Source organism: Schistocerca serialis, chromosome 10, assembly GCF_023864345.2.
Source record: "Schistocerca serialis cubense isolate TAMUIC-IGC-003099 chromosome 10, iqSchSeri2.2, whole genome shotgun sequence".
Lineage (NCBI taxonomy): Eukaryota > Metazoa > Arthropoda > Insecta > Orthoptera > Acrididae > Schistocerca > Schistocerca serialis.
In genome coordinates this window covers 181,267,295-181,292,680 of record NC_064647.1, presented here as the reverse complement: position 1 = coordinate 181,292,680, position 25,386 = coordinate 181,267,295, and the positions used below count along the sequence as shown (strand labels likewise).

Genomic DNA, 25,386 nt, shown 5'->3' with positions numbered 1-25,386 from the left:
GCTACGAGCTTCGTGGTTTGCCGACTCAGGACGTCAAAGTCGAGTAGTGGTTTCAACTACCCAAGCCACGTCTATTCATGTTGTGGTGGTTCGCTTCGGTGGTTGGCTGATGGGGAGGTTTTCCTGTCAGTAACACCGAGTGGTTCTACTGCTGAGATTTAGCCGCCATGCGATACAATTAACTATTTTGGTCGACTACGATTTAATTGCACCAGTGTAATTTTCTGCCTAGTGACCGTTAGTGTTCCGGTTACCTGCCCTGGCCACTAACATAATTTCAGGCTGTGTCCTTTCCTCACCTGTTGTCGCCGTCCACCATGGCGTGTAATTCTGACAGCTAATACGTACTCCATTGTGGATTGTAACATTGGCGGTTGGTGTTCTCATGTACTGATTCACATGAAGCAAGTTGTGTCGGTCGGTCCTTGGCTGTCCCCTGGTTGGCTTCCGACGGATCAAGTATAGTTGGGCTCACCACCTGTCTTACGCAAGCGAACGAGGGCAGACCGACCTCCCTAGAGGCCTTCTGAGTGCCTCCGGTGTTTAATTATCTGTTCACAGCTATTTTAAATTTTAGGCTTGTGGTTATTGTTTGTTTCTTAAAATTTTGCAAAATTAATTTTTAAATTTATCTTTCAAGCTTAAACACTGCGTCCTTCTGCCTTTAAAGATTATGGTAATATATTTTGAAATTTTTAAGTTTGATTGCGGCCCTCAGCCATTGGTATTGCACCTCGCAAATGTTGTTACTTTAAATTATTTTATTGCTATCTTAATTGGATTTTTACCTTGCTGATTTTTAAGGCTTCTTGTTGTTAAACATGCTGGTCTATTTCCTTTAAAGGTCTATGGTAATATATTCTAAAAATGTTGGAAATTAATTGTGGCCCTCAGCCATTTGTGTTGCACCTTCCGTATGTTGTATTTTTGTTAGTTATTTTATTGCTATCTTAATTGGATTTTTATCTTGTTAAGATTTCTTGTTGTAGGCCTTCAGCCGTGAAAGAGTGGCTAAATTACAATAAATGGCAATTAGAAGCAGAAACTGATTTCAACCCTTGGCCCTTTCCACAATCCTATTACCTGTTCTGCCCAGCGGATTTAGCGGGCGTATCAAAACCGAAGATTCTGAACCCAAATGCCAACTGCTAAAATTATGCGGGTATTTGTTTTCTATTCCTGTACATAACACTTTTGTGGAAAGACTAGTCTCGCTGATGACGGCCCAGTGAACTTATGAAAGAAATCGGCTACTGTCAGGCACTGTGAAATCAATCTTACAGTGCCACTATAAGTACAAGCTAACTTGCATGGAGTTTTATAGATACAACAAATATCAGTCAGGCTTTCAAAAGCACCGTAGTACAGCAACTGCATTAATCAAAGTAACTGATGACATTAAACATGCTATGGACAGACGTGAAGCTACCATCCAAACACTGCTTGACTTTAGCTATACAGTTGACTTTGATATATTACTAATTAAAATGAAGCAGCTGAATTTCTGAAACAGCGCAATACACTGGTTCGACAGCTACCTCAAAAACAGAAGTCAACAAGTCATTTGTGGGTCGGAAAAGTCATCATGGAAAAACGTGCGCTCTGGAGTTCCCCAAGGGTCCGTCCTTGGTCCATTACTCTTCTCACTGTACATTAATGATATTTCTTCAGTGATTCACTCCTGCAACTACCATCTATATGCCGACGACATCCAACTATACATAAGTGCAAGCCCCAAGAACATTGCTGACGCAGTAGCGAGTATGAACGCAGAACTTTGCTCTGTTTCTGGATGGGCACAGAACCTAGGTCAGAAACTAAACCCCAAGAAATCCCAGGTACATACTTATATCTCATCCAAAGTTAATCAGCCGGTACTTTCGCGAAACAGTCCCTCAAATACTCCTCTATGGTACCCAACTACCATACCAAAAAACAGTAAAAGAGTTTGGAATAATCTTGGATGAACACCTGAACTGGGAAGAACAAACAGTCACAGCTTGCCGGAAATCGCTCTCCTCCCTACATGCAATTCAAAAATTTAGAAAAATATTTCCAACCCATGTTAAACAAAAATTAGTCCAAGCACTAGTCTTGCCTAATCTTTACTACTGTGATGTAGTTCAACACGGCACAAATAGTGAAAATTCGAGATCTAGGCATCTCGAATGCTTGCGTTAGATACGTGTGCAATACACGGTTGTATGATCATATCAGTCCTTCATACTCCCAGCTAGGTTGGATACGCCCACATAAGGCACGCGATCTCCACACGATGTGCTTACTTCATCGATTTCTTAGCCACTGGTGCCCCCAATACTTATCTTCTCACATTAAACACCTATCATCATTCCACAACCGCAGTACCAGATTGGATACGTCTAGCATTTTGGCTGTACCTTTACATAACACAAAATCTTTCTCAGTGTCATTCTCCATCTCAGCCATACGACTAAGGAACGCGCTCCCCTGTGATCTGCGTCTTATCCAGAGCCACTCAACTTTCAATAGGGAACTCAAAACTTACATATTAGGGACGGTATAGCCACCATTGTTGTGCCCCTCTCATCTCTTCTTTCTCCTCTCCATCATAGCTTCGAATTTTACCATTCTATTTCTCTTCCTCTAACCTATCTACCTATTCTATATCTCTTTCACCGCATTCTATCGTCTTATGTCTCTGCTCGATGAGAATAACTCACAAGCTGCAAGAATATAACGAGAAAATTCCCAATTAGCAATAGGACTGACATTCATAAAAGAAAAATATGTTTACTTTCATATACATAGCCATTACTATTATTATTATTATTATTATTATTATTATTATTATTATTATTATTGATTGTTATAATTATTTTTTGATTGTTATAATTATCATTGTACTATTGTTATAATCTCTATTTTTTTCTTTAACATTAATACTGTATAACATGTTATATGTCCTTAATGTTCTGTAGAAACTGAAATTTGTGCAATCTGAGTATGCCTGGTTAGGTGTAAGAGAGGGCCTGAAGGCCCTAATCTTGCCAGGTAAAATAAATGCATAAATAAATAAATATAAATACGTAAATGACCTGTGCAGCTCTGGGGCTGACCTTCATAGCTGTCGGCGCCATAATACTCGCGGCACTACTTTCTGGCCAAGTGTGGGGCGGGCGCTAGTAGGTGCCTTGGAAGTGGCGGTCTCTGCCAGCTCTGGTACCGCCGCCTGCTGGCTCTGCGTTACCGCGACGAGGCGAGATAGTGACGCTGAGGCATGCAGGGGCCGTGTAGACTGCACGCGTGCCCGAGGTGCTCGAAGGTTTGCCGACAGCTTTTGCGAAGATCTTCGGTGTAGCGGTTACGCTCATGTTTAGAAACAGCAGAACACCTTGAACAACTAAGGATAGGACATTCATATTCTCAGGACATGTATGAAACGCCCGCTAAACCCTCTTGGCGGAACAGGTGATTGGGATTGCGGAAAGGGCCAAATAAGTTGACGGTCAGTTTCACTTCAAAATTGTAATTTATTGCAATTTAATAACACATTTACACCAAAACGGCACAACCTTTACAACTACGACGTTCAAAATCCAATTCTTTCACGGCTGAAGGCCTCTCAACAAGAAATCTTAAAAATCAAGAAGATAAATTTCAAGTGACTGAAGACACGCAGTTAAAATTGCAAATAAAATAATTAAAATATATATGTATATATCACAGCTAGGCTGAAAGCCTCAAGGCAAAACATAAACAAGGTGCAATACCAATGGCTGAAGGCCACAATTAAATTTCAAAATTTTAAAATACGAGGGGCGTTCAGAAAGTAAGTTCCGATCGGTCGCGAAATGGAAACGACTATGAAAATCCGATAAAGCTTTGCACAGATGTGTTGGGTAGTGTCTCTAGTATAACCTCAGTTAGCATCACGTCGCTCTTCTCATTTCTGAGCTCGCAGTGAGTGCGTAAAGATGTCTAGAAAATAGTGTCTGCCGCCAAGTGCGAGGGCCTGGTGAGAAATTTCGCCTGAAGCTATGCAGCTAACATTACATAACTGTCGTGCTGTTTCGTCTTCACGACAATTCTCAGCCGCATTCTGCAGGGGCAATGAAGATGCTCCTGCATCGTTTTCAAATGGAAATGTTAGATTACCCACAATACAGTCCGCAATTGTCTCCCCCTGAGTTTCATCTCTGGTCACATGAACCGCTGCCTTTGAAGACAACATTTTGACACAGACATCGAGGTGTAGGCCAGCGTGGAGAATTGGCGGAAAGCACTGGCGGCTGCCTTCTATGATGAGGCTAGTGAAAAGTTGGTACAACGCTATGACAAAAGTCTAAGTCAGAACGGCGACTACGTAGAGAAGTAGCTGAAAGGTGTAGCTAATTGTTACAAGTAAAACATTTCTGATGTTCACTGTGGTTTCAATTTGGCAATCAATCGGAGCTTACTTTCTGAACAGGCCTCGTATATTACCATAATCTTTTAATGTTAGTTATAATCCAGCTTGATAGCAAAAAAATTTCTTTTGTATTCATATGACCGGTTTCGGTTCATTCAGAACCATCTTCAGATCTGATATTTCAATCACAGGAGTAACCCGTCCAAATTCAATAACTTTCACATGTGACGCAGCATCTGAAAGTTGCTGGATTTGGACGATATTTCAGTTACAGGAGTAACCCGTCCAAATTCAGTCACTTTCGCATGTGATGCAGCATGTGAAAGTTGCTGGATTTGGACGGGTTACTCCTGTAACTGAAATATTAGATATGAAAATGGTTCTGAATGAACCGAAACCGGTCGTATGAATAAAAAAAAATTTGAAATCAAGACGGATTATAACTAACATTATACAATCACTGATTGCTGCTATCCCATCTGACATTATGTCTGTTTTTGCATAATCTTTTAAGGCAGAAGGCCGCATTGTTTTCGCTTAAGGGGAAATCTTAAGAATAAGGCTTTAAGCGGCTGAAGGCCTACAGTTGATTTTCCAAAAATTCAAAATACCTTAAACCTTTAAGTTTTAAGTGGCTGACAGCGCAATAAATGAAAAGATAGCACAACAACAGTAACTTTCAGCAAAATATCCACTTGCCAGAATTCAAACTTACTTATATGGGCTGAAGGCCTTTGATTTACATAAAACACAATTTTTTTTCCTTTAAAGCATTGGCTATAATAGATTATTAAACACTCATGAAAAGAACAGTATAGACAACAGCACTCAGGCACCTCCAGGGGGGAGGGGGGCTGCCCTCGAAACATTAACGTTCACTTAGATGAGACAGGTGGTGGGCCCAACTACACGTGATCAGTCGGTAACCCAACCGAGAGACAGTCACGGACCGACCGACCAAACGACTTGCTAGCCACCAATCGGTACATGAACTTAAGGACTGAACTGTTACGGACGTGATTATCCACAATGAAATATGTATTAATCTGTCAAAACTACACACCGTGTTGGACAGCGACAACAGGTGAGAAACGGACACTGCCTGAAATTATGTTAGTGGCCAAGGGCAGGTAACCGGAACACTAACGGCCACAAGGCAAAAAATTCCTCAGGTGCACTTGAATTGTACAGAACCAATATAGTTAATTCCACCGCACGGTGGCTCGATTTCACCGCTAAAAACACTCGGTTTTGCTCACAGGAAAAGCTCCCCGACAGCGAACCACCGAAACGAACGAAACAACATGAAGGGACGTGGCTTGGGTACTTAAGACACCACCTAACTTTGACGTCCTGGGGCGGTGAGCCACGAAGCTCGTAGCGATCGGACAGCTCCACACACGGTCCGACACTGCGGAGGGACCACCAGCGGACCCAGCCGACTGCGCCGCACGGAGATATCCTCCCTGGTCCGCACCAACTGACCGACTACCCTCTGAATGCAGACAACATCTAATATAGTCGTCAGTGGAAATAACGCCAACTACACACACAACCTGACAAACACTTGCTCGAAGACATGAACGATACCCAACAGTAACTAAGCATGCACGAAGACAAATCGGGAGTCGAGGCACACACACACACACACACACACACACACACACACACAGTCGACTCATGAACGATCGGCGAGTCAAAACGCGTCGTCCGGTAGGACGACGGACCTACGATCCACCAAGACTGTGTCCCGGCTACATCTACAACTACATCTACACCCATACTCCGCAAGCCAGCTGACGGTGTGTGGCGGAGGGTACTTTGAGTACCTCTATCGGTTCTCCCTTCTATTCCAGCCTCGTATTGTTCGTGGAAAGAAAGATTATCGGTATGCCTCTGTGTGGGTTCTAATCTCTCTGATTTCATCCTCATTACCTCTTTGCGAGATATACGTAGGAGGGAGCAATATACTGCTTGACTCCTAGGAGAAGATATGTTCTCGAAACTTGAACAAAAGCCCGTACTGAGCTACTGAGCGTCTCTCCTCCAGAGTCTTCCACTGGAGTTTATCTATCATCTCCGTAACGCTTTCGCGATTACTAAACGATCCTGTAACGAAGCGCGCTGCTCTCCGTTGGATCTTCTCTATCTCTTCTATCAACCCTATCTGGTACGGACCCCACACTGCTGAGCAGTATTCAAGCAGTGGGCGAACAAGTGTACTGTAATCTACTTCCTTTGTTTTCGGATTGCATTTCCGTAGGATTCTTCCAATTAATCTCAGTCTGGCATCTGCTTTACCGACGATCAACATTATATGATCATTCCATTTTAAATCACTCCTAATGCCTACTCCCAGATAGTTTATGGAATTAACTGCTTCCAGTTGCTGACTTGCTATATTGTAGCTAAATGATAAGGGGTCTTTCTTTCTATGTATTCGCAGCACATTACACTTGTCTACATTGAGATTCGATTGCCATTCCCTGCACCATGCGTCAATTCGCTGCAGCTCCTGCCGCATTTCAGTACAATTTTCCATTGTTACAACCTCTCGATATACCACAGCATCATCCGCGAAAAGCCTCAATGAACTTGCGATGTTATCCACAAGGTCCAAGTGATGTGTGGCGTCTCCCGTCAAGTACGAGTGCCTGGTGAGAATTTTCCCCTGAAGCTATGCAGCCATTGTTACATAACTGTCGTGCTGTTTCTTCTTCAAGACAATTCTCAGCCGCATTCTGCAGGGGCAATGAAGATTCTCCTGCATGGTTTTCAATTGGAAATTTTTGTTTACCCACAATACAGTCCGTAATTGTCTCCCTCTGAGTTTCATCGCTGGTCACATGAACCGCTGTCTATGAATACAATATTTTGGCACAGACAACGAGCTGTAGGCCAGTGTGAAGGATTGGCGGAAAGCACTGGCGGCTGCCTTCTATGATGAGGGTATTGAAAAGTTGGTGCACCGCTACGACAAATGTCTAAGTCAGAACGGTGACTACGTAGGGAAGTAGCTGGAAGGTGTAGCTAACTGTTACAAATGAAACATTTCTGATATTCACTGTGGTTTCCAGTTCGCGATCAATCGGAACTTACTTTCTGGACAGGCCTCGTACATGATGGCGGGAACATGAGCCACGCACGGTTCAATGTACATTAGTATGTTTTGCAAAAATGATTAGCATTTGAACAGTGTCGGCCAGCAGGTTCAAGATGAACATAGGTATCGCGGTGCAACACCACCTACCGGTAAAATTTGCCTGCGGCTCTCGTTGTCGCTATAAACCGAAGGTAATGGGTGTGGCCTGAATAGACGTGCGTGATGCCTCGCAGACGTAAGCACGAGCCGAACCGTCAAAGCAGTGAATTTGAAACGGGGCGCATTATTCGTGTGAGAGAATATGACGCATCGATCCGAGAAATTACTACTCGTGTGGGACGAAGTGTTTCGGCAGGGCAACGGGTGTGTGGATAATGGTTCACGGAACACCATAGAGCACGACGAGAGCTGTCAGGTCGCACCACCCATACCCCCCTCCCCCCTCTCTCTCTCTCTCACTCGAGAAGATCGACACCTCATCCGAATGGAATTGCAGGACAGATATGCGTCCTCCTCGCTAAACTGTTGCGTTACGCTATTAATGATCCACTCAGTGTCCTCTTGCACATGCCATTTCCGTGACTACTTTTCTTCACTAATTCTGCTTTGATTGTCATTGCAGATTCTCGTCAATTCTGAAACCAGTGGCGGATCTGGGGCCGCACTCAATAGAAGCCTGTGCGAAACTTAAGTCGCCGAGGTTCATCAAAAGCCATCTCCCACTCCAACTACTGCCGAAGCAGCTGTGGACGGCGAAGCCCAAGGTAGGGCAGTGTCTTCTCGTCTTCGTTACCTGCTCCACGTCTGACGAGTGGATCGAAATGTCATATACCGCATATAAAGGAGGACATCTGTTATACAGAGTGTTCATTTTAACTGAAGACATTCATATATCACGAAATCTGCACACAGAATTGCCGAGTGCAGGAATCTTCACCTCCAGTCACTGTGCATGAAGTTCCTCCGTATGGTGAAAGTGTCATCATAGGGTGTGGCTTCACGGCTATGTTCATCAATGGTCTACTGTTTTTTGAACAGGTTGGCGCTCAAAGACCAAAGACGTGTAATGTGCCCGGCTAGCGTTACTGCGATATGCTTCGCCAGCATTTCATACCCGCATTGAACTCAACATTTTCATCTAAGTTGGGGCCCCACCGCGCATGGGTCGTGGAGTTCACCTGCTTCTCCGAAACACATTGGGAAATAATCGAATTGTCAACCGATCGTATCCAAATGTTTGGCTGGCACGATCACCTAATCCCACTCCCTGTGATTTCTGGTTGGGAGGCTACCTGAGGGACAGGATTTACCAGGGAAGTTTTTACACATGTGCTGATTTGAAGCGCACCTCATCAACAGAGGTAGCCAGCATACGTACGGGCATGTTTCGTTATGCTGTGCACAATGCAATCCTGCGCTTTCAGACTCTTCTGGACACTGATTGACGGCATACTGAGCTCCTTATCTATCAGTAATGGTACCGGTATGTAGTGGCACGATGTACCGTAGCAGACATTAAAAGTGTTTCTACTGAATTAATTCACTATTATTTCTCTTCCCCATGTCCTTGACATTAATACAACCAAGTTTGATCCTCGCACAGTAATTACACTACAGGTCATTAAAATTGCTACACCACGAAGATGACGTGCTACAGACGCGAAATTTAACCGACAGGAAGAAGATGCTGTGATACGCAAATTATTAGCTTTTCAGAGCATTCACACAAGGTTGGCGCCAGTGGCGACACCTACAACTTGCTGACATGAACCTCTCCAACCGATTTCTCATACACAAACAGCAGTTGACCCTAGTTGCCTGGTGAAACGTTGTTGTGATGCCTCGTGTAAGGATGAGATATGGGTACCATCACGTTTCCGACTTTCATAAAGTTCGGATTGTAGCCTATCGCGATTGCGGTTTATCGTATCGCGACATTGCTGCTCGCGTTGGCCGAGATCCAATGACTGCTAGCACAATATGGAATCGGTGGGTTCAGGAGGGTAATACGGAACGCCGTGCTGGATCCCAACAGACTCGTATCACTAGCAGTCGAGATGACAGGCATCTTATCCGCATGGCTGTAACGAATCGTGCAGCCACGTCTCGATCCCTGAGTCACCAGATGGGGACGTATGCAAGACAAAAACCATCTGCACGAACAGTTCGGCGACGTTTGCAGCAGCATGGACTCTCAGCTCGGAGACCGTGGCTGCGGTTACCCTTGACGCTGCATCACAGACAGGAGCGCCTGCGATGGTGTACTCAACGACGAACCTGGGTGCACGAATGGCAAATCGTCATTTTTTCGGATGAATCCAGGTTCTTTTTACAGTATCATGATGGTCGCATCGGTGTTTGGTGACATCGCGGTGAACGCGCATTGGAAATGTGTATTCGTCATCACCATACTGGCGTATCACCCGGCGTGATGGTATGGGGTGCCATTGGTTACACGTCTCGGTCACCTCTTGTTCGCATTGACGGCACTTTGAACAGTTGACGTTACATTTCAGATGTGTTACGACCCGTGGCTCTACGCTTCGTTCAATCCCTGCGAAACCCTACATTTTAGCAGGATAATGCACGTCCGCATCTTGCAGGTCCTGTACGGGCCTTTCTGGATACAGAAAATGTTCGACCGCTGCCCTGGCCAGCACATTCTCCAAATCTCTCAACAATTGAAAACGTCTGGTCAATGGTGGCCGCGCAACTGGCTCGTCACAATACGCCAGTCACTACTCTTGATGAACTGTGGTATTGTGTTGAAGCTGCATGGACAGCTGTACCTGTACACGCCATCCAAGCTCAGAGTCAATGCCCTGGTGTATCAAGGCCGTTATTACGGCCAGAGATGGTTGTTCTGGGTACTGATTTCTCAGGATCTATGCACCCAGATTGCGTGAAAATGTAATCAGATGTCAGTTCTAGTATAACATATTTCTCGAATGAATACACGTTTATCAGCTGCATTTCTTCTTGGTGTAGCAGTTTTAATGGCCAGTAGTGTAGTTTCCATGTTATAAAGTGTTAAATACGAAAGTTTAATTATAACCAGCCGATATTTTTCCTGTCCAGTTCCAGTGATTTCCCTTTTTGGAGACGTCCATTCTCTTTCATCTGAACTTCATATTGTGTCATTTATTATCGTAGTATCTATAGCCCTAGATAACTTCAAACTCACGTCGTCATTCCTCAGTACTACCTCAGTATCCATCTTGTTCCCACACTGATTCTTCCGGATCGTTCGGTTACATTTGAGCCTGATATTTAATTGCCAATATAAAGCTCCTCGGCTCCGCGTTAGCTGCCAGCATTTGCTTGGATCTGGAGAAAAAATCACCAGCTAGGGCGCCTGAAGGCATTTGGTCTAAGGATGCACTGACCAACTGCATAAGGATACAGAAGGCAATGGACGTCAAAGTACTATCTTTTATCCGTAAGTCATGTGGCATGTAACTGAAAAAGTGTCTTCTGATAACCTCTCCATTGGCAAATCATTCCGGATTAGTCCCGCACTTCGAGCTTCAGGAGAGGGGTGCCGAAGGGGAAGATGAGAAAAGCACTGCAAAACAAAACGCAAATTCTGAAACTATAATAGCAGTCAGTGAAAACGCAAAAAGACACGGGAATATACCAGCCGGTTTCTGGAACTGGTTACTGGATTATAAGGCGTATCTAGGAGGTGATACAACTCAGGCCACATTTCAGAAATGGCGTAGATAGGTCGAAGTATAAATAATTCTATGATGTCTATGTGCGGAGTGAAGCGGCGAATGAAAATTTGTACCAAGACCGGGATTTGAACCCATATCTCCGGGCTCACTCGGCACGTGTGCTAACCACTACGCCACCCTGGGACAGTGGCTTTGCACAACTGCATGGATTACCCTAGCACGACTCCCTCCTCAATAAAAATTCCCATTCACGATTCAGGCTACTTGGTAATCCTCCTAAACTTAGAGGTGCAAATTTTCATTCGTCTCTTCAGTCTGCATACTTGTATATTACATCACAGATGCTTGAGACTTGAAAACGTTTCATTAGATACAAGAAAATCGCCAGGAAATATTTGTTTGTGGAAGTGAGATATTGAAATTTTGAGAAGTGACAAGTTTTCTATGGGTGTACTACACACGCAGACTAGTCCGCAGCTCGTGGTCTCGCGGTCGCGTTTTCGCTTCCCGAGCACGGGGTCCCCGGTGGGGTCAGCGATTTTCACCTGCCTCGAGATGACTGGGTGTTTGTGTTGTCCCCATCATTTCATCATCATTCATGCAAGTGGCAAGATTGGACTGAGAAAAGGTTGGGAATTTATACGGGTGCTGATAACCGCGCGGTTGAGCGCCCCACAATCCAAACATCATCGTCATCACACGCAGACTAAGCTGACACTCGGCGTGGTGGCTGATGGGAGCGAATGTAAATGAGAAATGCCTTAGGGTTGTTCCCACCAGCCACTGCTCCGAGTATCGAGTTGGTTTGCGTGTACAGTATATATCTCTAAAATGAATACTACAGTGATTTGATGAGGAGTGGACACTGCTAAAGAAGGTAATCGCAAAAGTGTGCAAACAAAATATAGGTATAAGAAAAGTAACTGCGGAGAAATACTTCTATTGATTTACAGTTAGGTGACGGGTCATGGGATAGCGATATGCACATATATACACATCGGAGGAGTATCGCGCACACAAGGTGTAAAAGGACAGTGCATTGGCAGAACTGTCATTTGTGATCAGGTGATTCATATGAAAACGTCATTGTGGCGTCACAATGGGAATTAACAAACATTGAGCGTGGAATGGTAGTTGGAGCTAGACGAACAATTTCCGTGATCCACAGCGTCAGCAATGTGCCAAGAACCAAACGGCCTTCACTTGACCGAGAGCAGCGGCGTTTGTGTCGAGTTATTAGTGTTAACAGACAATCTATACTGCGTGAAACAACCGCAAAAATCAATGTGGGGCGTACGACGAACATATCCATTAGGACACGGGGGCGAAATTTGGCGTTAATGGGCTGTGGCAGCAGACGACCTAGGCGAATGCCTTTTTGCGAACAGCACATCACCGGCAGCGCCTCTTCTGGACTCGTGACCATATCGGTTGGACCCTAGACGACCGGAAAACTGTGGTCTCGTCAGATACGTCAAATGGTTCAAATGGCTTGGAGCACTATGGGACTTAACATCTGTGGTCATCAGTCCCCTAGAACTTAGAACCACTTAAACCTAACTAACCTAAAGACATCACACACGTCCATGCCCGAGGCAGGATTCGAACCTGCGACCGTAGCGGTCTCGCGGTTCCAGACTGAAGCGCCTAGAACCACTCGGCCACAACGGCCGGCTCAGGTAAGTCCCGAGTTCAGTTGGTAAGAGCTGATTGTAGCTTTCGAGTGTGGTGCAGACCCCACGAATCCGTCAGTCCAAGTTGTCCACAAGGCACTGTGCAAGCTGGTGATGGCTCCATAACGATGTGGGTTGTGTTTACATTGAATGGACTGCGTCCTCTGGCCCAACTGAACCGATTGTTCACTGGAAACGGTTATGTTCGGCTACTTGGAGTCTATTTGCAGCCATTCATGGACTTCACGTCCGCCCCCGGAAGCTGAATGGTCAGCGTAACGGATTGTCAATCCTCTGGGCCAGGGTTCGATTCCCGGCTGGGTCGCGGAATTTTCTCCGCCCAGGGACTGTGCTGTCCTCATCATCACCCTATCATCCTCATCGAGTGCAGGTCGCCGAAGTGGCGTGAGATTGAACGACCGGCGCCTGGCGAACGGCCTGCCCGACGGGGGGACCTAGCCATACGATTAAATAAATGGACTTCACGTTCCCAAACAACAGTGGATTTTTTATGGATGACAATACGCCATGTCACTCGGCCGCAATCGTTGGTTTGAACAACATTCTGAACAATTATGGGACATATTCGAAAGGTCAGTTCGTGCAAAATATCCTGCTCTGGTAACACTTTCGCAATTATGAACGGCTATAGAGGCAGCATGGCTCAATATTTCTGCAGGGGACTTGAGTCCATGTCACGTGGAGCTGCTGCACAACGCTGGGTAAAAGGACGTCCGACACGACATTAGGACTTTTGTCACCTCAGTCAGTAAAATAACGAAATCCAAAGAAATATATAGAAATAGGTATATCATTAAGGAATGAAATCGATAAGAAGTGCACGGAAGCTACGGCGAAATGGCTACAGGAAAACTTCTGAAGAAACTGAAAAAGATGTTGTCGTCAGTAGTATCGATTCAAAACCTGTGCATGTGAAAGTTTTTACACTGTTAAACACAGAGGAGACAGCGGGTAGGTAGAAAGAGTATTCTGTCAGCATCTACGAAGCGGTAGAACCGTCTTACAAGGGAATGAAATGGTTCAAATGTCTCTGAGCACTATGGGACTTAACATCTGAGGTTATCAGTACCCTAGAACTTAGAACTACTTAAACCGAACTAACCCAAAGACATCACACACATCCATGCCCGAGGCAGGATTCGAACCTGCGACCGTAGCGGTCTCGCGGTTCCAGACTGAAGCGCCTAGAACCGCTCGGCCACACTGGCCGGCTACATGGGAATAAAAGATGAAATCGCTGTCGATAAGGAGGACATATGGGATCTAGCATTAGAATCAGAGTTTAATGGATCCAGAATGAGATTTTCACTCTGCAGCGGAGTGTGCGCTGATATGAAACTTCCTGGCAGATTAAAACTGTGTGCCGGACCGAGACTCGAGCTCGGGACCTTTGCCTTTCGCGGGCAAGTGCTCTACCAACGTTTTTTTCTTATTTTTTCTTTCTTTTTTTTTTTTAGTCTCATTTTGTTTGTTCTACCTGCTAGGTGCGGACGTCGCAAGACACCCGGTTCAGTTCGTCGTTGATCCATTAACTTAGTCTTTTTATTACAGAGGGCAGCTAACCCTCTCACGAACACGCTGAGTTACCGTGTCAGCTACCAACTGAGCTACCCAAGCACGACTCACGCCCCGTCCTCACAGCTTTACTTCTGCCAGTACCTCGTCTCCTACCTTCCAAACTACACAGAAGCTCTCCTGCAGCATTATAGGAAGATCCTTCCAACCAGCTCGGGATTTTGACCATCTAACGTGTCAGTTGAACAGAATTTGATACCATACCCCACAGAAGAACATCTGACAACTTAATTAATCAATGCCAAACAGTATAACTGCTTGCATGTGGGACAGAGGTGAACTAGGGCGTCATTTGTTTGCTCAATTTGTGAAGCTACTTCTCTTGAATAAATCATTCAATTTTCTGACATTGTTATCATTTTTTGTCTCTAAATGTACATCACATCTACCGATTTCAGTCTCATCCAAGTAATTACCTCGTGCCGCGTCGTATCTTTCTCCTGGAATTCTATTGTGAAATGCACTGAAGAGCCAAAGAAACTGGTACACCTGCCTAAATCGTGTAGGCTCCCCGCGAGCACGCAGAAGTGCCGCAACACGACGTGGCATGGACTCGACTAACGTCTGAAGTAGTGCTGCAGGGAACTGGAACCATGAATACTGCAGGGTTGTTCATAAACCCGTACGAGATCTCTTCTGAACAGCACGTTGCAAGGCATCCCAGATATGCTCAATAGTGCTCATGTCTGGGAAGTTTGGTGGCCAGCGGAAGTGCCACTTTGTAGCAGTTCTAGAAGTGTGGGGTGTCGCATTGTCTCGCTAGAATTGCACAAGTTTGTCGGAAAGCACAATGGGCATGAATGGATGCAGGTGATCAGATAGGTTGCTTACGTACGTGTCGCCTGTAAGAGTCATACCTAGACGTATCGGTGATCCCATATCACTCCAACTGCACACGCTGCACAACATTACAGAGCCTCCACCAGCTTGAACAGTCCCCTGCTGACATGCAGCGTCCATGGATTCATGGGGTTGTCTCCGTACTCGTACACGTCCGATCCGCTCGATACAATTTGAAACGAGACTAGTCCGACCAGGAAATACGTTTCCAGTCATCAACAGTTTAATGTCGGTGTTGATGGGTCAAGGCGAGGCGTAAAGCTTTGTGTCGTGCGGTCATCAAGGGTACAGGAGTGGGCCTTGGGGTCTGAAAATCCATATCGATGATGTTTCGTTGAATGGTTCGCACACTGACACTTTTTGATGGCAGCAATTTGCGGAAGCGTTGCACTTCTGTCACGTTGAACGATTCTCTTCAGTCGTCGTTGGCCCCGATATTCCAGGATTTTTTTCCGGCCGCAGCGATGACGGAGTGTTGATGATTTGCCGGATTCTCGATATTCACGGTACACTCGTGAAATGGTGGCACGGGAAACCCCGGAATTCATCGCTATCTCGGAGATGCTGTGTCCCATCGCTCGTGTGTCGACTATAACATCACATTCAAACACGCTTAAATCTTGATAAACTGTCTTTGTAGCAGCAGCAACCGATCTAACAACTGCGCCAGACACTTGTTGTTTTTTATATGCACTGCCTACCGCAGCGCCATATTCTGCCTGTTTACGTATCTCTGCATTTGAATATACATGCCTATACCAGTTTCATTGGCGCTTCAGTGTATATTGTTACACTGCTCATTCAAAGTTATATTTTAGGCTTAAAAATTACGTGCTTATGAATTGCCTACGTTGTGTAATTTCGTATTCACTGGCCACTTCGTCCGAACATATATTTTGAAATGTATTTGTCTTGTTTCGAGGCAATGCAATGAATAATAAGATAACAGAATTTGAGAAAATAGGAATACTAAGGCATTATTGTAGCGACAACTTGGTGAAGTGAAACGCTATATTCACTGGTTTTTTTTGTTTTTTTTTATTTTGTGGTAAGTTCCTATGGGACCAAACTGCCGAGGTCATCGGTGTCTAAGCTTAAAAAAAAATGGCTCTGAGCACTATGGGACTCAACTGCTGTGGTCATCAGTCCCCTAGAACTTAGAACTACTTAAACCTAACTAACCTAAGGACATCACACACATCCATGCCCGTGGCAGGATTCGAACCTGCGACCATAGCAGTTGCACGGTTCCGGACTGCGCGCCTAGAACCGCGAGACCACCGCGGCCGGCCGTCTAAGCTTACACACTACTTAAGCTAACATACACTAACTTACGCTAAGGACAACACTCACACACACACACACACACACACACACACACACCCATGCCCGAGGGAGGACTCGAACTTTCGACGGGGGCAGCCGCGCGAACCATGGCAAGGCGCCCCAGAAAACGCGGCTACCCCGAGTGGCTATATTCACTTATCACAGGGCTCCGAGTATATTAAGAGACCACAAATTATTTAATAAAATCACTGCAACTATCAAGGCATTCCCAAGCTATGCAACAGGCATTGGATGCTACAAGAAACGAAAAGATGCTGTCTCCTACAGCAGCAAAACTGTTCAGTGTCAGAAGAAACACCCCTAGATTCTTGGAAACTTGAGCAGACCGTTTAACCAAATGTAAGAGGAAAAAGTCCTAAGTGTATTTTTGACGTGGAACGAATGTATTGGGGCAAACAGAAAGTGATTTACGCAAACTAGCACTTTTGGAGAATAATCTATCGCTAGCGCCTTAATCCCACAGTGTGCGTAGGGTCGGCACGGTTACATCGAATTTGGCATGGTTAGTTTGAAGGGGCGGCCAGATGGTCGTTCTGCCGCCATGTACCCCCCGAGACGGAATCAATGTGCCCCAGCTGTCTGCGTCTAGTGTAAATCATGAAATAGTACGAACGTGTTTCAAATGTCTCCGAGTCGTAACTGAGGCAGGACGTGGGGACCAGCCCAGTATTCACTTAGTGGGATGCGGAAAACCGCGGAGAAACCACATCCAGGGTGGCTGGCACACCGGCCCTTCGTCGTTAATCCGCCGGGTGGATTCGAACCGGAGCCGGTGCGCCTACCCGAGTCCAGGAAGCAGCGCATTAGCGCTCTCGGCTAACCTGGCGGGTCATTTCATGAGAATAATGTAACACAGAAATTAAAATGGCAGGCAAGGACTGGACGACGCAGTTTAGGAAGAGAAATACAAATATAAGCGTTAGTAAACCAGATACGATTTCATACAAGTGTTATTTCTTCCTTTTCACTGTCTCTGGCCACTTTGCCCTACCTAGCAGACAAAGTGGCATTTTGCAGACTTTGACATAACATCACTATTCCATTACAAAGAGATGATTTAAATAATAATACAGTACTGCCCATTGAAATTGCTAACCACGAAGATGACGTGCTACAGACGCGAAATTTAACCGACAAGAAAAAGATGCTGTGATATGCAAATGATTAGCTTTTTAGAGCATTCACACAAGATTGGCACCGGTGGCGACACCTACAACGTGCTGACATGAGGAAAGTTTCCAACCGATTTCTCATACACAAACAGCAGTTGACCGGCGTTGCCTCGTGAAACGTTGTTGTGATGTCTCGTGTAGGGAGGAGAAATGCGTACCATCACGACTTTGATAAAGGTCGGATTGTAGCCTATCGCGATTGCGGTTTATCGTATCGCGACATTGCTGCTCGCGTTGGTCGAGATCCGATAATTGTTAGCATAATATGAAATCGGTGAGTTCAGGAGGGTAATACGGAACGCCGTGCTGGATCCCAACGGCCTCGTATCACAAGCAGTCGATATGACAGGCATCTTATTCGCATGGCTGTAACGGATCGTGGAGCCACATCTCGATCCCTGAGTCACCAGATGGGAAGGTTTGCAAGAAAACAACCATCTGAACGAACAGTTCGACGACGTTTGCAGCAGCACTGACTATCAGCTCGGAGACCGTGGCTGCGGTTACCCTTGACGCTGCATCACAGACAGGAGGGTCTGTGATGGTGTACTCAACGACGAACCGGGGTGCACGAATGGCAAAACGTCATTTTTTCGGATGAATCCAGTTTCTGTTTACAGCATCATGATGGTCGCATCCGTGTTTGGCGACATCGCGGTGAATGCACATTGAAAGCGTGTATTCGTCATCGCCATACTGGCGTATCACCCGGCGTGATGGTATGGGGTGCCATTGGTTGCACGTCTCGGTCACCTCTTGTTCGCATTGACGGCACTTTGAACAGTGGACGTTACATTTCAGATGTGTTACGACCCGTGGCTCTACGCTTCGTTCAATCCCTGCGAAACCCTACATTTCAGCAGGATAATGCACGCCCGCATGTTGCAGGTCCTGTACGGGCCTATCTGGAACAAAAAATGTTCGACTGCTGCCCTGGCCAGCATATTCTCCAGATCTCTCAGCAATTGAAAACGTCTGGTCAATGGTGGCCGAGCAACTGGCTGGTCACAATACGCCAGTCACTACTCTTGATGAACTGTGGTATCGTGTTGTAGCTGCATGGGCAGCCGTACCTGTACACGCCATCCAAGTTCTGTTCGACTCAATGCCCAGGCGTATCAAGGCCATTATTACGGCCAGAGGTGGTTGTTCTGGGTAGATTTCTCAGGATCTATGCCCCCAAATTGCGTGAAAATGTAATCACATGTCAGTTCTAGTATAATATATTTGTCCAATGAATAACCGTTTATCATCTGCATTTCTTCTTGGTGTAGCAATTTTAATTGCCAGTGGCGTAGAAGTGTTTTATAGTTACAGAAAGTTAACAGTTTATAAAGTTATATTTCATGTGGTAATCTGTGACAAGATGTCAGAGACAAACAACATTTTCCCTATGGTGGCCAGCTTATCCAGCTTTCCACAATTTTTTCGTCACAGATTTTCGTATATTTTTTAAAAATATCCTGAGCACAAACTTTGATTAATTGATCTTCTTGAAGGTTGGGTCAGTGTGCTGATATCCTTTCTTTCAGATCATCTACGTCGTCCGCAACGTGAAGGATACCATTGTTTCCTACTATCACCACTACAACCTGTGGAGCGACGTTTCCATGTCGCTGGATGAGTTCGCGCAGTTCTTCACTGAAGACTTACGTAAGTAGTCTCTTGGCAGGATCTTTTGCCTATCTATTCATTCATTCAGTTACCGTGTCTGCATATCCCGCGAAGGAGGACAATCTTTATGTTTGTGGAACGAGCCATCGTGTACGTTACACTGAGGAGGCAAAAGTCATGGGATACCACCTAACACAGTGTCGACTTCTTTTTGCCCGGCTTAGTACAACAGCTCGACGTGACCTGGACTCAACAAGGCGCTGAAAAAGTACTGAAACATACGAGGGTCACTCCAAAAGAAATGCACACTATTTTTTTAAAAAAAATCCATCTTTTATTCTACATGTTTGAATGTTTTACAGTGTGTAGATACATCCTTTAGGAACAATATTTTCATTTCTCCACATAATTTCCATCCCTCTCAACTGCCTTTCGCCATCTTGAAACCAGCACCTGTATACCCGCACGGTAAAATTCTGGCCAACCTGTTGGAGCCACTGTTTGGCAGCGCGCACAAGGGAGGCATCATCTTCAAAACTTGTTTCACGAAGAGATTCTTTCAGTTTCCCAAAGAGATGATAGCCACATGGAGCCAGGTCAGGACTGTAAGGCAGGTGTTCCAGTGTTTTCCATCCGAGTTTTGCGATCGTTTCCATGGTTTTTTGACTGATATGTGGCCGTGCATTGTCGTGCAACAGCAAAACATCCTGCTTTTGCCGATGTGGTCGAACACGACTCAGTCGAACTTGCAGTTTCTTCAGTGATGCATCTGTCAACAGTCACCAATTCGTTAACTCTCACACACTGTCTGGAGTGTGTGCAGTACGAGGCCTGCCGCTGCGAGGACAATCCTCAACATTGCCGTGCCCACTTTCATCACGTAACCTGCTTGTTCACCAACTAACTGTACTGCGATCGACAGCAGCATCTCCGTACACCTTTTTCAACCTCTTGTGGATGTTTCCCACCGTCTCGTTTTCACAGCACAGGAATTCTATGACAGCACGTTCTTTCTGAGGAACGTCAAGTGTAGCAGCCATCTTGAAGACATTCTGTGACGGCGCCACTCACGGGAACAGGTTGAACTAAGTTTGAAAACAAGCGGGAAGCGTGTATCTGCACACTGTAAAACTTTCACAAATGCAGAATGTAACTGTATTTCTACAAAAATAGTGTGAATTTCTTCTGGAGTGATCCTCGTAATTGCCAAAGTGTTGCCTGTGCATGATTTTATGCAGAAAGTGGCATCACGATTATATGCGTTAAATGTTTGTTGCGATTCATGTCTGGCGATCTGAGTGGCCAAATCATTCGTTCGAACTGTCCAGAATGTTGTTCAAACCAATAGCGAAAACTGCGGCCCAGTGACACGGCGCATTATCATCCATAAAAATTCCATCGTTGTTTGGAAGCAAGAAGTCCGTGAATGGCTGCAAATGGTCAACGATCGGTTCCATGTAAACACAGTCCAGGCCATTACGGGGCCACCACCGGCTTGCAAAGTGCCTTGTTGCCATCTCGGGTCCGTGGCTTCGCCTGCGCCACTCTCGAACTCTGCTATCAGCTGTTACAAACTGAAATCGGGACCAGTTCGCGGTTTTACAGTCGTCTGGGCTCCAGCCGATACGGTCACGAGCTCAGGAAAGGCACTGCAGACGATGTGCTGTCAGCAAAGGCACTCGCCTCGGTTGTCTGCTGCCACAGCCCATTAACGCCAAATTTCGTCACACTGCTCTAACGGATACGATCGTCGTAGTGCCCACATTGATTTCTGACAGTTCTACACAAACGCCGCTGCTCTCGGTAGTTAATTTAAAGACATCGGCAGCTGTGTTGCCGCACTCTTGACACTGTGGAATTCCGTAACTATTTACGAAATGGAATGTCCCAAGCATCTAGCCCCAACTACCATTCTGAGTTCAAAGTGTGTTAATTCCTGTCCTGGGGCCACAATCACCTCCGAAAACGTTTTACATGAATCACCTCAGTGCAAATTACCGCTCCATCAATGCACCACCCTCTTATACCTTGCGTATGCGATACCACCGCCATCGCTATCCCGTGAGACACCTCAGCGCATAGTCTGAGTAAAATTGCTTGCCAGTGGACACTTCACGCCTTGGAGCTTGCTTCCTCCAATCAGAGCGCTCAGCATCACGCCGAACTGTTTACCGTTGCCAAACTGCCACAACAACGTCAGTTCATTTCCAATTCCTTGCTTGGATTTTTTTTTCTTGATGTGTCTGTAATTCGTGTCTGTCTCTTTTGTTTCCCAATTCATCAGACATGGTAACTACATCAAAAACAACGCACACACAACGGTGGCAACGAAATACGTTTCATACACGGTACTCGCAAACGCTTTTCGTGGGAGATATGATTCAATATATTTCGTTTATCATCATCACAGAGATCAGCCTACATTAGAGAAACTTCATACAGAGCTGCGTGAGGCCAAAAATTTTGAAGTCAGCAAACCACTGTTGCGTCTGGTTCTGCAGAGTTATAATTATGGCGGACTAATGCAGAGTGGTGACATAAAGTAGTGCTTAAAATACTGAATGGGGCAAATAAAAGTGGCCTGGAGAACAGAGTTCCAGCGAACGAAGTAACACGGCAGAGGAAAGGAAATGCAGTACTAACCTGACTATAGCACATGTTGAAAGTGACCATCATTCATCTCTTGGCGCTTTTGGGCCCTGGTCAGCAAGTCGCTCAAGGTGGATCGAAATTGGACTGCTGGAATTGCTGCAGTCTCATCCGAAATGTTCTGCTGCAGTTGTTGAAGATAAGAGACTTGTTGCGATACATCTTACAAACCTTAGACAGATCAGGAGACCTGGATGGCCAGCTAGAAGCCTTAGATACGGTAGACAGATCAGATGACCTGGACGGACAGCTAGACACCTTAGACAGATCAGGTGACCTGGATGGCCACCTAGACACCTTAGACAGATCAGGTGAACTGGACAGCCAGCTAGACACCTTAGACAGAACAGGTGACCTGGACAGCCAGCTAGGCACCTTAGACAGATCAGGTGACCTGGATGGCCACCTAGACAGATCAGGTGACCTGGACGGCCAGCTAGACAGTCAGATCAGATGACCTGGATGGCCAGCTACACAAATTAGACAGATCAGGTGACCTGGATGGCCAGCTACACAAATTAGACAGATCAGGTAACCAGACCAGCTAGACACCTTAGACTGATCAGGTAAGCTGGATGGCTAGCTAGAAACCTTAGACAGATCAGGTGGCCTGGATGGCCAGCTAGACACCTTAGACAGATCAGGTGATCTGGACGGCCAGCTAGACATCTTAGACAGATCAGGTGACCTGTATGGTCATGACCATAGGGCCATGACCAGACTGATCTCTGCTAACTACTCTATCAGACTCGAAGATCGTCTAAATGTGTTCCAAGGTTTGGCTCGCTGTATGGACAGCTGCTCCATCCTGTTGGAAGTAACTGTAGGTCTTTCCCTCCTCCGTTAAAGTTGCTAGTGGTTTCAAATGGCTGGCAATGTAACTCGCTAAACTCTGTGTCTGATGAAAGAAGATGGGGCCAATAGTGGAGCGTGCAGATAGTGCACACCAAACCTCAACTTTCTGATCGTGCAGTGGTGTTTCGTGGAAAGTATGCGGATGCATCGCTTCCCAGAACCTGTGATTCTGTGAGTAGACATAACCACTCAGGTGAAACCAGACTTAATCAAACATAAAGATAAAATTCATGTCCAAGCCATTCATGTTATCTCAGCGAACAGCCAATCGCAATACTGGAGGCGCTGAGGACCATCTGCTGGTTTTAATGTATGAAAAACGGGCACTCGGTAGGGAGACACGTGCAGGTCCAGGTGGAGTATTCATCTGCACAATCGATGTGATATGCCATTCTCTTGCAAGAGGTATCGTATTGATTTGGCAGGACTCTGAAGCATTTTCTGGTGAACTGCAGGCACATTTTCTGGTGTGCGGGCACATTTAGAAATGTTTTTTGACTTGCTCAAAACAGATCCTGTCTGACGTCATTTTCGGACAAAGCGTTTGCATGACACTCTTTGCTACCACTTTGACACCATTAAACTTCTCAGCAAACAAGTGACCACACCGTTTCCACGACTTTGTTGTCACATAACTTAAAACAACCACCGCTGCTTCAATGTGAGTACCATCATCCTTTTCAACCCACTCTTGACAGCCCGAACTCTGCTCTGAAACGGTGTGCATCACATGGCGCGCGTACATGTCGTGTGCGCGTCACAGGCTGTGGTTGTACGCATACATTCACGCCCAGTCGTGTCAGTTCGTCTGGGCCATTTCTGTTTGCCCCACCCTGTACATTACTGCTGAGTGGAAGATCATCAGATGTTTTCAAAATTTTTGGATTTAATTTTTTATCAATTAATCATTTTAAATCTATTTTTTTCTAATCCTTTGCAACGTCGTTTTCATCATTGTTTTGACATTTTTATTTGCTCTTATTTTTTCTTCCTATCACGCTTCTTTCGTTTGGAATCTGCCTGTCTTCTCTATACTGTGTAACCAGGTGTCAACCAGGACTATACGTCGATAGGTAATCCATCAGTTCTTATATCCAGTATGTGGATAGTTTCAGCTAACCAATAAAGCGAGAAACTGCACTTTCCCTGTAGCGCAGTAACTGACATTTGTCTGTCTTGAGTTTACTTGTGGAGGTTAGCCTCCTCGCTTTGCGCAAAGCGAGCAGGATTAATACACTGTAGCCGCAAAGAAACACGTTCAAATACAGAGATATGTAAACAGACAGAATGCCGCGCTGCCGTCGGCAACGCCTATGTAAGACAACAAGTGTCTGGCGCAGTTGTTAGATCGGTCACTGCTACTACAATGGCAGGTTATCAAGATTTAAGCGAGTTTGAGCGTGGTGTTATAGTCGGCGCACGACCGATGGGACACAGCATTTCCGATGTAGCGATGAAGTGATTTTCTCGTACGACCATTTCACGAGTGTACCGTGAATACCGGTAATCCGGTAAAACATCAAATCTCCGACATCGCTGCGGCCGGAAAAAGATCCTGGAAAAACGGGACCAACGACGACTAAACAGAATCGTTCAACGCGACAAAGTGCAACCACTCCGAAGATCATTGCAGATTTCAATGCTGGGCCATCGACACGTGTCAGTGTGACAACAATTCAACGAAACATCATCGATATGGGCTTTCGGACCCGAAGCCCCAATCGTATACCCTTGATGACTGCACAACACAAAGCTTTACGCCTAGCCTGGGTTCGTTAACACTACCATTGGACTGTTGATGATTGAAAGCATGTTGCCTGGTCGGACGAGTCTCCTTTCAAATTGTATCGAGCGGATGGACATGTAGAGGTATGGAGGCAACCTCATGAATCCATGGACGCCACATGTCAGCAGGGGACTGTTCAAGCTTGTGGAGGCTCAGTAATGGTGTCGGGCGTGTGCAGTTGGAGTGATATGGGACAGATGAGAATTTCACTCTGTAGCGGAGTGTGCGCTGATATGAAACTTCCTGGCAGATTAAGATGTGTGCCGGACCGAGACTCGAACTCGGGACCTTTGCCTTTCACTGGCAAGTGCTCTACCAACTGAGTTCCCCAAGCACGACTCACACACACTCCGCTGCAGAGAGAATATCTCATTTTGGAAACATCCCCCAGGCTGTGGCTAAGCCATGTCTCCGAAATATACTTTCTTCCAGGAGTGCTGGTTCTGCAAGGTTCGCAGGAGAGCTTCTGTGAAGTTTGGAAAGTAGGAGACGAGGTACTGGCGGAAGTAAAGCTGTGAGGACGGGGCGTGAGTCGTGCTTGGGTAGCTCAGTTGGTAGATCACTTCCCCGCGAAAGGCAAAGGTCCCGAGTTCGAGTCTCGGTCCGGCACACAGTTTTAATCTGCCAGGAAGTTTGATATGGGACACCTGATACGTCTAGATACGACTCTGACAGGTGAAACAT

General features: G+C 45.7%; 1 protein-coding gene across 1 annotated transcript in view; it reads left to right on the top strand.

Moving 5' to 3' along the window:
* Nucleotides 1-25,386, top strand: part of LOC126425178 (luciferin sulfotransferase-like) — a 207,069-nt gene that overhangs the window by 165,357 nt on the left and 16,326 nt on the right. Inside the window, exons 4-5 of the mRNA XM_050088132.1 lie at nt 8,116-8,257; nt 19,331-19,451. Coding sequence (XP_049944089.1) covers nt 8,116-8,257; nt 19,331-19,451 — 263 coding nt within the window. The remainder of the gene's footprint in view (nt 1-8,115; nt 8,258-19,330; nt 19,452-25,386) is intronic.